Raw genomic sequence first — 12907 nt, 5'->3', positions numbered from 1 at the left:
GAGTTCATCACTTTTACTTTTTTTAATATTTTTTTTTTTCGTAAAACGTGTGAACCTTCCTCTTAAACCTCTAATGCTCTTGCTCTTAGCAGTTAGTTTTTAAATGCGTTGTCGTATTTCTTTAAATGGAAATCATTTGTCATTTACTCCAAATGATAGAAGGGTAAAAGGGTCAAATCACTATTCTCAGCTCAAAATATACAACAGCAGCCACTAGCCAGCCAGATCCCATATCCTTCAGTGCTTCTCCTTCCCCATTTGCAAAGCTGGAAAAATCTTGCTGCTATCTCTCTCTCTATAAGTCCACTTATCCTTCAAGCAAAGCATCTTCCTCCGAGATTGTCTGGTCTTAAATTCAAACCAGACCCATCTAAGGGATCTGGAACAATCTTTGTCTCTGGTTCTTGTCTGACCAACAGAGCAATAACAAACATGGAGTCTTCTGTCTCCAGATCTACCTCTGTAGTCTCCAAAATGAGTTTCTTGGCTGTGTTGGTCGTCTTCTTGATTTCTTCGTCTTATATAACTTCAACAGGTGACTTCTTATTAACTTTATCACTTTGATCTGCTTACTTGGCTCTGTTTCTTCATCTTAAAGAGAGATCTTATCAATCATCTAGTCTGAAACTTGATTGAGATAATGACAATTGTGTATTAATATGCTTTTTTTAGTACTCTGTTACAATACTCTGTTAAATTCAGTTAGTGAAAGCTCAGATCCTGAAGTTATGACTTCAATTTCCATATTAATCCCTTCCTATGTTTTTTACTTAATCAGTCAATCATGTTTATAACAGGAAATAAAAAGAAAGCTTCAAGTTTCTCTGATCTAAAAATAGAAACTTTCTGAAAAAGTACAAAACTTGATGTTGCATGCTTTTGTCAATTATGCAGACAGTTTGGTCTATGTCTGGTTTCTACAAACTAATATTAATTGAGCAAAGTTCTAACCTTTTTGTATATAATTCTTAAAAATCTATTTGCAGAAGCATATGATGCGCTTGATCCAGAAGGAAACATTACAATGAAATGGGATGTCATGAGCTGGACTCCTGATGGCTATGTTGTAAGTTCAAGAACCACAAAAAAAAAAAAAAATCAGCCTTGCTTGTTGGTTTTGATTATTGAACTGTTTAATTGTTCCATCTAGGCCGTGGTTACCATGTTCAACTTCCAGAAATACAGACACATTCCATCTCCAGGGTGGACATTAGGTTGGAAATGGGCCAAGAAAGAAGTCATATGGAGTATGGTCGGAGCACAAACAACCGAACAAGGTGAACATATACCATTAATCTAAAGTTCTGGTTGCAAATGAGAATTAATTTCTAACATTAATGTATTTAACAGGTGATTGTTCAAAGTACAAAGGAAACATACCACATTGTTGTAAGAAAGATCCAACGGTTGTAGATTTACTCCCCGGGACTCCTTACAACCAGCAGATTGCTAATTGCTGCAAAGGCGGTGTCCTCAACTCATGGGTTCAAGACCCTGGCAATGCGGCTAGCTCCTTCCAGATCAGTGTTGGTGCTGCTGGAACCACAAACAAAACCGTCCGCGTGCCGAGAAACTTCACTCTCATGGGCCCTGGTCCTGGCTACACTTGTGGTCCAGCTAAGGTTGTTAGACCAACCAAGTTTGTCACCACCGACACACGCAGAACCACTCAAGCTATGAGTAAGAATCAATAATGATTTATGTTAGCATTGTATCAAAATTATAGTGTTAAATATAAACATATTTATTGACAAAACAAATTTTAACTAAGACTTAGTTAAATTAAAAATATTGTTAAAACTAAATGAGAAATAATTATTTATGATTTCAGTTTATATATTTTTTTTAAAACCAATAAAACACAATTTAGATTTTGTTTACAAACCAAATTATTTTTAAAAACATTAACCGTCTTGTTTTTAACTTACTGCAGTGACATGGAACATTACATGCACATACTCACAGTTCCTTGCTCAAAGAACACCCACTTGCTGCGTCTCTTTGTCTTCTTTCTACAACGAAACCATTGTCGGATGTCCAACATGCGCATGCGGATGCCAAAACAACAAAACAGAGTCTGGCGCCTGTCTCGAGTGAGTAAAGTCTAAAACTTTGTGTCTTCTGGTTCTGTTTTCAACCACAAAGTCTAAACCTTTTCTCTGTACACAGCCCTGATACACCGCACTTGGCGTCTGTTGTCTCACCACCCACCAAGAAAGGAACGATCTTACCACCACTAGTGCAATGCACGAGACACTTGTGTCCTATCAGAGTGCATTGGCATGTGAAGCAGAACTACAAAGAGTATTGGCGAGTGAAGATCACGATCACAAACTTTAACTACCGTTTAAACTACTCACAGTGGAACATGGTGGCACAACATCCGAACTTCGATAACATCACTCAGATCTTTAGTTTCAACTACAAGTCTCTCACTCCTTACGCAGGACTAAGTAAAACTACTAACTTTGTTCTTATCTTCCCTCTCTTCTTGGTGATCATAAAGGTTGATTCTTTTTATGTTTCTTTTGCAGATGATACGGCTATGTTGTGGGGAGTGAAGTTCTATAATGACTTCTTGTCGGAAGCAGGGCCTCTTGGGAATGTGCAGTCTGAGATTCTGTTCCGTAAGGATCAAGCAACGTTCTCGTTTGAGAAAGGATGGGCTTTTCCTCGTAGGATCTACTTTAATGGAGATAACTGCGTTATGCCGCCTCCTGACACTTACCCTTTTCTTCCCAACGGTGGTTTCAGACCGGAAGTCTCTGTCTTCGCCTCCGTGCTCCTTCCTGTTCTTCTTGTTTTCTTCTTCTTCTTCTCCGCGTAAGAGATTGATGGGTTTTGCCACTGACGATGATCCTGTGTCCGGTTTGGTTAGGGTTGGTTTGATTGAACGGTGGAGTGGTGTACACGCTATTTATGATTCTTTATGTTTCCCAAAGATCATTAATCTTTTCATACTTTTATGGTATATAGTTTTCAACTTCAAACTTCCTTGTGTTCCTTTTTTGTTCTCATTTTCTCTATGTTCGTAGTTGTTGGGTTCTGTACTTGTAGACTGATAAGAAAAGATGATAATGTTATTTGTTTATATATTTTATAGAGTTCAGCAATGAAGACTAATATCAAAATTTTGTATTAATTTTCAAAACTAATATCAAATTCTTGAAGATGATAATAAAACGTAGAAAATTGAGTCTAAATCATGAATCCAACATCCATAGATGGGCTTGATCCTTTCAGGAACATTTGCTTACAAAAATACTTAATGGGCCTTTAGTTGACCCAAATTTCTCAAGGAGGATTACAAACGGGTAAGACTCATGTTTTCTTTTTTTTTTTAACATTTTTTTTTAACACAGACTCATGTTTTCATATGGGTGAATTTGCTATCTAGCCAGGTTTGGAGTCAACATTAAGTAAATAGCTTTGATTTTGACGTTATTAAATTGATAACATTTCATACACATTTTATCCGGTTATGTCCTTATCCTTTCTAAGTTACCAGTGACAGTGGGACCAAGGATTAACGTCGACGAGAGCACATGTCCAAGAGAAATTGAAATTTAATATTGTCTACGTACGGGTTAACTATTCTACGTAAGTGTTGTATTCCATTTATAAAAGTACTACGTCAGATAGAACAAACAAAATATCTTCATACGAAACAGAATTATAAACTCTAAACCTAACCTGCACACTTAAATACTAAACCATAAACTCAAGTCTCTAAATTCAAACTCAAATGTTAAATTTAATTTAAAGTTACAATATTTTAAGGAAAACAACAAAAAACAATAAATATATAAATTTTGAACTATTATTCTATTTTATCTAACATGGAATGAAAACTACTCTTGTAATTCAACCCCAACCCACCTCTAACCCTAAACCCAACACACCTTAAGACTGAAATACTAAACCCTAAACTTGAATTCCTAAACCCAAATCTAAATGTAAAATATTTTAGATTAAATTAAAATATGAAAATAATATATAATATTTTGTACTATCACCTATACTATATAAAATGGAAAGAAAAATAGATTTGAGAAGAAGTACTACACCCTAAACCCCTCAATAATTAACCATATAACAATCTTACCATAAACCCCTATATAATTAACCTTAAACCATAATCACTAATCCCTAAACTCAAATATAAACCCTAAACCCAAATATAAACCCTCAACCTAAATAGAATGGAACTAGATAAATAGTATAGTACATATTGATGAATTTTTAAAATTTATATTATATCATGGAAAAAGTTAATGCTAACTCCAAATAATATCATGAAATGTCTATGATATCATGAAATGTCTATGTTATGCAATTATAATAGAATACAACAAATAGTAAAGATCAAATATTTCATTTCACATGAATGGTCTTTCCATTTTACGTATACACGATCTATTCCACTTATATACACATTGTATTATTACATATAAATGAGAATATATTCACCAGATGGCTCAAATCCAGTTTCGAACAATCTACTTGGCAGCCTAATCTTTCATTTGTAACCTGAGAAACAAAAGTGAAAGATAAAGGTGTTAGGATTCAGATAACAAAATAAATGTAAAATAAATTGTATAGTATAACAATAATGTGGAATGAAAACCATGTACGACGTTAGGAAGAAGAAGAAGAAATGTGTGACTTTCTGATGACCACGTTTAATTTTAACTCTCTTAAATAATTTTTTTTTCATTTAAATTGCAGGTTTAGCCGGTTGCATTGAAGGTTAGAAGTGTAATATTATATAAAATACACTCCGTATCGATGTATTCTAGGGTATTTGGCTACTAATCTAAATATTGTTTTTTTTGTAGCCATACCACCTAATTCTCCTTTTCATATTGCGAAAAATGCGTTGATAAAAAAAACAAACATATTGCGAAAAATAGGCCTGGGCACTCGGAGTCTCAATCGGGTTTCGGTTTAGTCCAATCGGGTTTCGGTTTTTCGGGTTTACCAAAATCAGCCCCATTCGGGTTATATAAAAATTCGATTCGGGACCGATTCGGGTTCTATCGGGTTCGGATCGGGTTTAGTAAATCTTCAAAGAACCGGTATAATCCGATGTACTTTCGGGTTCGGGTCCCAATCGGTTCTTCGATTTAAATGTACCTGATTTATATCTACTTTGTAACCAAAAAGTAACTAAAATCGGTTCTTTGGTTTTAAAATACTTGATTTCTACCTATTTTGTAACCAAAACATAAATAAAATCGGTTCAAAAAAAAAGAAAGGAACATCAAATGTAATCATTCAAAATCAAGTGAAAGGTAAACATAGTTATTGATCGAAAGAAAACCAAATAAATGAAAGCATGAAACGAAAATCAAGTTCTCATGAAATGAAAAACATTATTCAATGAAAAATAAAACCCAAATCTAAAAACTTCAACATTCAACCGCCACCTTCATATGATAGATAATTATTTTAGATGTTCAATATATTTTGAATACATATTAGGAATTGAGATCATGTTTGGTACAAGTTCTTTTTGGAAATTTTGAATGTTTCGGGTTCTATCGGGTATCCATTTAGGTTCGGGTTCGGTTCGGGTTCGGTTCGGGTTCGGTTCGGGTTCGGTTCGGATAATACTCATAACCCGAAATACCATAAAACAAAATCCATTCGATTTTTATGTCAGGTTCGGATTTATTTTTATCGGGTCAGATTCGATTCGGGTTTTCGGGTTCGGTTTATTTGCCCAGCCCTAGCGAAAAAAGGTTTCAAGCAGATTAAATCCGCGCGGGTAGCAGATCAATTTGCGGTTAGGACTGGTGCTAGTAACATGCCACAAGGTTTTCTTCCTTGTATCATTTGTAATGAAATAAATTCAATCAGATTTTCAGGAAAATAACAAAATGTTTTTGTCTTAGCTGTAACTTACAAAAGATAATTATTGGATTGCGAATCTATTGGGCGTCACAATGTTATTAAAGAAGAAGAAAAAATAGGAAGAGATAATGGACTCGTAAATATGGGGCTTTGATTAGTTGTAGGCATGGGCATTCGGGGTCCCAATCAGGTTTCGGTTTTATCCATTCGGGTTTCGGTTTTTCGGGTTTATCAAATTCAACCCCATTCGGGTTATATAAAAGTTCGGTTCGGGACCGGTTCGGGTTCTATCGGGTTCGGGTCGGGGTTAGTAAATCTTCAAAGAACCGGTATAACCCATTGTACTTTCGGGTTCGGGTCCCAATCGGTTCTTCGGTTTAAAAATACCTGATTTGTACCTATTTTGTAACTAAAACATAAATAAAATCGGTTCTTCGAATTTAAAATACATGATTTGTACATATTTTAATAGCCAAAACATAAGTAAAATCGATTCAAAAATAAGAAAAAACATCAAACGTGATCATTCAAAATCAAGCGAAAGATAAACATAGTTAGTGATATAAAGAAAACCATATAAATGAAATCATAAAACAAAAAATAAGTTCTCATGAAATGAGAAACATTATTCAATAAAAACAAAACCAAAATCTAAAAACTTCAGGCATCAACCGCCACATTCCACCATCAATCTTCATTTGATGTAACAGATAATTATTTTAGAAGTTCAATAATATCTTAAAGTATTTTGGATACATATTAAGAATTAAGATCATATTTGGTAGAAGTTTTTTTTGTGATTTTAAATGTTTCGGGTTCTATCGGATATCCATTTAGGTCCGAGTTCGGTTCGGATTCATTTTTATCGGATCGGGTTCAGTTCGGATTTTCGGGTTCGGTTTATTTGCCCAGCCCTAATTAGTTGTGTGGCAGAGAATCTAATCCAAAATAAGACAAAGTAAGAAGATGCTTTAGAAAAATCTGTGTGCGTTGTCGATTCTGTATTTGCATCTAAACCCTAAAATTATCAACCCTCCATAAGAGCAATCAAAGCAAGGAATATATGAAGTATGTGAAGTTTTTATTTGCGTTGAAATGAATGGAAAATAATGTGAAGTTTGTTTTTCTTCAGAATATCATGTTTATAATAATATCACATATGTAAACCTATGGATGGAAGGTTATAATTATGATAAAAGGCCTATATGATGAAATCAACTTTTCTTAATATCAAGAAAATTCATTTATCACCATACCATATGCGCACCAAATATCATGTACTGATCAGTGTGGTCACACACACACACACACCAAAAAAAGAAGACAAGGCGTGATGTTAAAATGGTCCTAAGTTGACATATATTCGTAAAAAATTACAAGCTTTTAACGATTGATGTCTAAAATTTCAAATTTCACAAAAAGATGATTTGATATAAATATTAATTATGGACAATTTGGGGTTTATGTCCACTATATATTGGTATATAGGTTTGACAAGACAACGTGCGATATAATATATGCGCTCTTGAGATGTTGACTTAACATAAGGTATGAGAAGAGAAAAAGATTCAGAGTTTTGATCTAAGAGGGCAAACATATATCGTACGAAGGAGAGAACCAAATTTATGTTAATAACGATTCAGAGAATGCAAATATGTTTACGTACTACCCACCCATTTAGATGTTTAGGGCTCATCAACACCCAAATGTGGTCCATTTCTTTTTGTTCATGTGGTCCAGTTTTGGTATATACTATATAGTCTATAATACTTTTACATACATTTGATTTGAGCGAGTATTTGTCTATGCCAATCCTAAGGCGGTACCATTTGCCGATTAATATATTATTTTCTAAAGACGTTTTGCAGAAATAGTATTTTTCTGATCGAACAATAAATTAAATACCAACGATAAAGGAGCTAAATAGCAAAATTTAAGTCTGCAAGTAATGTAAAAATAATTAAAGTGATTCCTTGGATCAGTTATCAATTCTTACATAATTTGATATTCATTCAGTTATCAATCACATTGGATCCATTATGGTGTGCATATCACGAAGAAGTCAGACATATACTAGTCACGGGACCGACATGGATGTTGGTTTGTTAACTTCTTATCGGAACACGTTCCCTATTCAATAACCACAAGAAAAAAACAGTTGAATCTTCAGACAAAATTATTTGTTAATAAGATAAATCTAGTGTTTGCTTACAAAAAACAAAAGATAGAGAAGATAACTCTAGCGTTACATGTTAATCCTACAAAATTAAAATGACTACTATAATGCATTACCAATTAATCACTAAAGATCTTTACCTTTTTTTGGAAATCTATATATCCATATATTATGGGTCTTCCTATTGATACCAGACCTATCTATTTAAAGGAGGGATAATGAAATGGTAAATAGTATGGAGTTTAGTTTTCTATTGGGAGTATCATACGTTTAAGATTCGCTTCCCATATATAGTCTAGTTTTCGGTCAAAAGAGAAATTGTAAATATATCAACTGGATTATTTATAGTAGATATGCATGTTGATCAAAAAGATCAACGCTAGCCTAGAGAAAATTTCATATTTCCGTGTTTGCAAATACAATGCCAAAATGTTGAAAAAAGCATGAGCGACAACTGTACTCAGCGCAAAGTGTTGATAAAATAGATAAAATCATCTGTGTTTCTCCATGAAAGAAAAAATTATAATTACTAATCAAAATTTACATTTTTTGACAAAAACAAATTTTACAATTGAAACATTAGTGGCCCATATAAAATTTTACTGCATGGAAACATATAAGGAATTACATTTTTTTTCCTTTAATACCCATTAAGATTTGAGTTCTTGGTCGTAAAAAAAAATAGATTCGAGTTCTTGATCTGTTTTTTCTTAACCTTAAAAGCAATGGCAAGAAAAAATGCCGTACAGTACGGAAACAACGTTAGCCAAAGGGGCGGCACAAAACTAACGAACAAGTTATTACTACAGAAGTAAACAACCTATGAGAACTCGACAATACATCATATGGTTTATTTACCAAACAGCCCTTAACTTTGTCCCCACTCTGGTCTTTTCCACTCTCTATGTGGCTTTTCTCTCTATTTCCCCAAATATCATCGTCTATGTATTCACATCAACATACCGTATTTATACCACATCACTTATGTCACTATTCACACGCTTGCGCCACTGTAAACTCACGCGAAACCCAACAAAAGTCCACAAAAAATAAATAAATAAAAACAAAAATTATAACAATATTTAATTTAACACAAAAGATACCCAGAGAGAGATAGGAAAGAAAGAGAGATATATACTTTGGTCATTTCAGGGTTGTCATTTCTCTCTCATGTTCTTGAAGATTAAGGAGAGAGAAAAGATAGAGAGATGGGAAGGGGTAGGGTTCAGCTGAAGAGGATAGAGAACAAGATCAATAGGCAAGTTACTTTCTCAAAGAGAAGGTCTGGTTTGCTCAAGAAAGCTCATGAGATCTCTGTTCTCTGCGATGCTGAGGTTGCTCTCGTTGTCTTCTCTTCCAAAGGCAAACTCTTCGAATATTCCACTGACTCTAGGTAATTATTATCTATTGGTTTCATTCGTAAACCATATATTATATTATATATTCACATCGATCTTATCCATCTGCTTTCTTGATTTTTTAGTAAGATTTGTTTCATAAGCGTATGTCTCAATCTAGATCTAAATCTTGTCCCTTTGTGTTGCATATCTACTGTAGATTTGTTTTTTCCCTAAGAAGTGGCTCGAGAAATTAGGGTTTTTTGGGGATTTTACGTACGGACGCATGAAAAAGCTGTTTATGTATAGAAAATAGCATGAAATTATGATACTTAGTACACAGACTCACGATTTGATTGCCTCTTTTGATGTATGCAAGGACGTGCACACAGACACGTAGGATAATATATATATGTATATAACGTGTATAATATAGTTAATCAATAACATACATTTGAAAGCAAAAGAAAGGTTGATTTGAAACAATGGAATAAGCATTTACAAGGATATGCTATAATCCATTGGATACTAACATATATGTAAGTTCGTACTGATATAAATGCATTTTTGAGTGTGTACATATATCTTTTTGAGTTAAAGTGTACATATATTTGTTTGTACGATCATATACATTATATATATATCATACCGTTTGCTTAGATAACCGAGTCAGGTAATTGAGATTGAATTTGTACGCATATTTTCTATGATGACTCGTGGACTCACCAAAGCCAGGTTTTATATACATTTTTGTGTTATATGCTAACTTTTAGCGATCCTTTGTCAGCATACCAAACAATGTAAGCTCTTGGCTAACACTTTGTGACAAATTAATGTTACACATTACAACGCGTTTGAAATCTAATCTGATATACATGGATCAAATTAATGAAGTATATTTTGATTGTTTTTTCTCTGAAATATAGCATGGAAAGGATACTTGAGCGATATGATCGCTATTTATATTCAGACAAACAACTTGTTGGCCGAGACATTTCACAAAGTGTAAGTTTTAAGCTTTGTTTCTTCTAGATGTTTATGTTCATAAGTCTTGCTCAGTTATGTGTATTTTGTAGTAACTAGTTTCTATCATATATCAATTAATGTTGTAGGAAAATTGGGTTCTAGAGCATGCTAAGCTCAAGGCAAGAGTTGAGGTACTTGAAAAGAATAAAAGGTATATTATAAATACATATGTAGTGCCATATCGTCTTCAAGTGCATTATGTCAAATTAAGATTGTAGATCAATCTGTGCTTTAATCAAATCGCAGTTTAACGTAAACTTATTCAATTTGTTAGTCCTAATGGTAAGAAATCGTAACACATTACACATAAGTTAAACTAGACTTGCTATTTGTGTCTTGGATCCTCACAATGTTCATTTTCTGTATGGAAAATTGATGGTAAAACTTGGCGTAATATCAGATAGGTAGCGAGGTAACATAATTACAAGTACACTGGTTACATCAGTAATTACTAATCAGAAAACTGAAATGTGCAGGAATTTTATGGGGGAAGATCTTGATTCCTTGAGCATAAAGGAGCTTCAAAGCTTGGAGCATCAGCTCGACGCTGCTATCAAGAGCATTAGGTCAAGAAAGGTACGTAATACGAGAACGTTAGTACATCTACATGTCTATGTAAATATTTAGATCGAAAAGTGAGGTTTTTGGCTATGAGTTTGAGCTGAAATCTGTGATAGTTTTGTTTAATGAATTTGTAATATTTGCAGAACCAAGCTATGTTCGAATCCATATCAGCGCTCCAGAAGAAGGTAAAGTGTCTCAATTAGATACATCATCAAAACAATTTATTTTTATATATATAACTTGCTTATTTTATTTGTGTTCCACAAAAAAAAAGAATAATAATAAAAATATTTTATTTCATTTAAATGTATCAGGATAAGGCCTTGCAAGATCACAATAATACGCTTCTCAAAAAGGTTAGTTTTGAATTAAATGGTTATATTTAATTTAAAACGGGACTAAAGGTTGAAAATGAAATAATTTACAATAATATGTTATATCAGTATCTCACCAAATTTTACATCTAAAGATTATTTTAACTATATTACTATAGCATAAGAATATATATATATATATATATATGAACATATGTCTCTAAAATATTAATTTACTAAATAATTCTCTACAAGTTTTATAAAAATATCAGCAATAGAAGTGGTTAATACTGATATACATGAAGAATTGTATTGTATGTTAGTACTTAGTAGTCCCTACAATATTTTTTTTTTTAAATGGTTACTAATATGCTAGCAATAGAAGTGGTTAATTTGTATTTATTTATTTATTAGTAGTAGTGTTTTTAATACCCTTTTAGCATTAGAAAGTGATTATTTATTTATTATTAGTATTTCTAATAAATACCAATGTTGAAAACATAGATATAAAGGCACTAACAGTACAATCGTTTGTACTTTTTGATACAGCCAACTAAACACCGATTAGTTGTAAAACTATATTATACAGTTTGGTTCATTAATTGATCTAATATTTAGAACCTTGATAAAACATACAAATATATATTGCTTTTGTTAACTTCTGGGTATTATATTCAACTATACGCAACTATACTTGTAAACTTCAGAGTGGTTATGTTTTTACTGTATAGAACATATAATACTAATTATATTTATATAGTAAGTAAATATGAAACAGAACATGCAATTCGTACATCTGTAGTATTAACAACGACTAAAACTATAATAATGATAGATTAAGGAGAAGGAAAAGGAGAAGAACACGGGTCAGCAAGAAGGACAATTAATCCAATGCTCCAACAATTCTTCAGTTCTTCAGCCCCAGTACTGCGTAACCGCCTCCAGGTTTCCTCTCTCTCCCTCTCAGTAGCATTCTTAATTACATTTAGATTATGATTAATTGTGTAATATACATCTCTAGCTATGGAAGATTCTGATTCGTAATTATTTAATGGGCAGAGATGGCCTTGTGGAGAGAGTTGTGGGAGAGAACGGCGGTGCATCGTCGTTGATTGAACCAAACTCTCTTCTTCCAGCTTGGATGCTACGTTCAAATGAGTAAAATTACCTAAGTATGATATTAATGTTCAATAATTTCATAATGTATCAGCATTTTTGGTGACTTGACTCTTTATTAATACTGATATATATATGTTTGTAATGACGGAATTACAATGTCAAGAACGTACGTACGCTATTACTAGATTCACTGTGTCTTAAGAACGAATATTCATATCGTTGTGATGATTTCTGATGAGTGATGTATTGATACTTCTCCTTTTACTGTGGCATAAATTCGTGAAAGCAAATTATCAATGTTATATTGTTCGTAAATGTTCTCAATAGGTTTATGAATTTACAAAGTCTTATATCCAAAATTTCTCAACTCTGCTTTCATTGTAATTTGTAAATCAACTCGTTATGGTGCTTTTACCAAAAAAAAAAAAAAAACTCGTTATGGTGCCCTTTAAAGTGGTCACCGCATGGTACAGCGTGTCACAGATGATTATCATGATTCTTGAGAGAAAGGAAAA

General features: G+C 33.0%; 2 protein-coding genes across 3 annotated transcripts; both read left to right on the top strand.

The window, feature by feature from the left end:
• Positions 1-221: 221 nt before the first annotated feature.
• On the top strand, positions 222-3100 carry LOC103837359 (protein COBRA). The gene is made up of 7 exons (XM_009113718.3): positions 222-535; positions 987-1066; positions 1151-1277; positions 1351-1680; positions 1934-2093; positions 2170-2453; positions 2535-3100. Exons 1-7 carry the CDS (start codon positions 433-435, stop codon positions 2825-2827), a joined length of 1377 nt encoding a protein of 458 aa, XP_009111966.2. The 5' UTR covers positions 222-432; the 3' UTR covers positions 2828-3100.
• A 6042-nt stretch (positions 3101-9142) lies between these two features.
• Positions 9143-12689, top strand: LOC103837358 (agamous-like MADS-box protein AGL8). 2 transcript variants are annotated; one of them, XM_009113716.3, is made up of 9 exons: positions 9143-9425; positions 10143-10169; positions 10296-10374; positions 10482-10546; positions 10872-10971; positions 11103-11144; positions 11274-11315; positions 12109-12218; positions 12333-12689. In XM_009113716.3, exons 1-9 carry the CDS (start codon positions 9241-9243, stop codon positions 12433-12435), a joined length of 753 nt encoding a protein of 250 aa, XP_009111964.1. In that variant the 5' UTR covers positions 9143-9240; the 3' UTR covers positions 12436-12689. The 2 variants fall into 2 exon arrangements, with proteins under 2 accessions (XP_009111964.1, XP_009111965.1); XM_009113717.3 differs by lacking the exon at positions 10143-10169 and having other exon boundaries at positions 9148-9425.
• The last annotated feature ends 218 nt before the right edge of the window (positions 12690-12907 follow it).

This window comes from Brassica rapa, chromosome A09 (genome assembly GCF_000309985.2).
Source record: "Brassica rapa cultivar Chiifu-401-42 chromosome A09, CAAS_Brap_v3.01, whole genome shotgun sequence".
NCBI classification, from domain to species: domain Eukaryota; kingdom Viridiplantae; phylum Streptophyta; class Magnoliopsida; order Brassicales; family Brassicaceae; genus Brassica; species Brassica rapa.
Note: the sequence above shows the minus strand (reverse complement) of the source record. Positions and strands in the feature narration are given on the sequence as shown.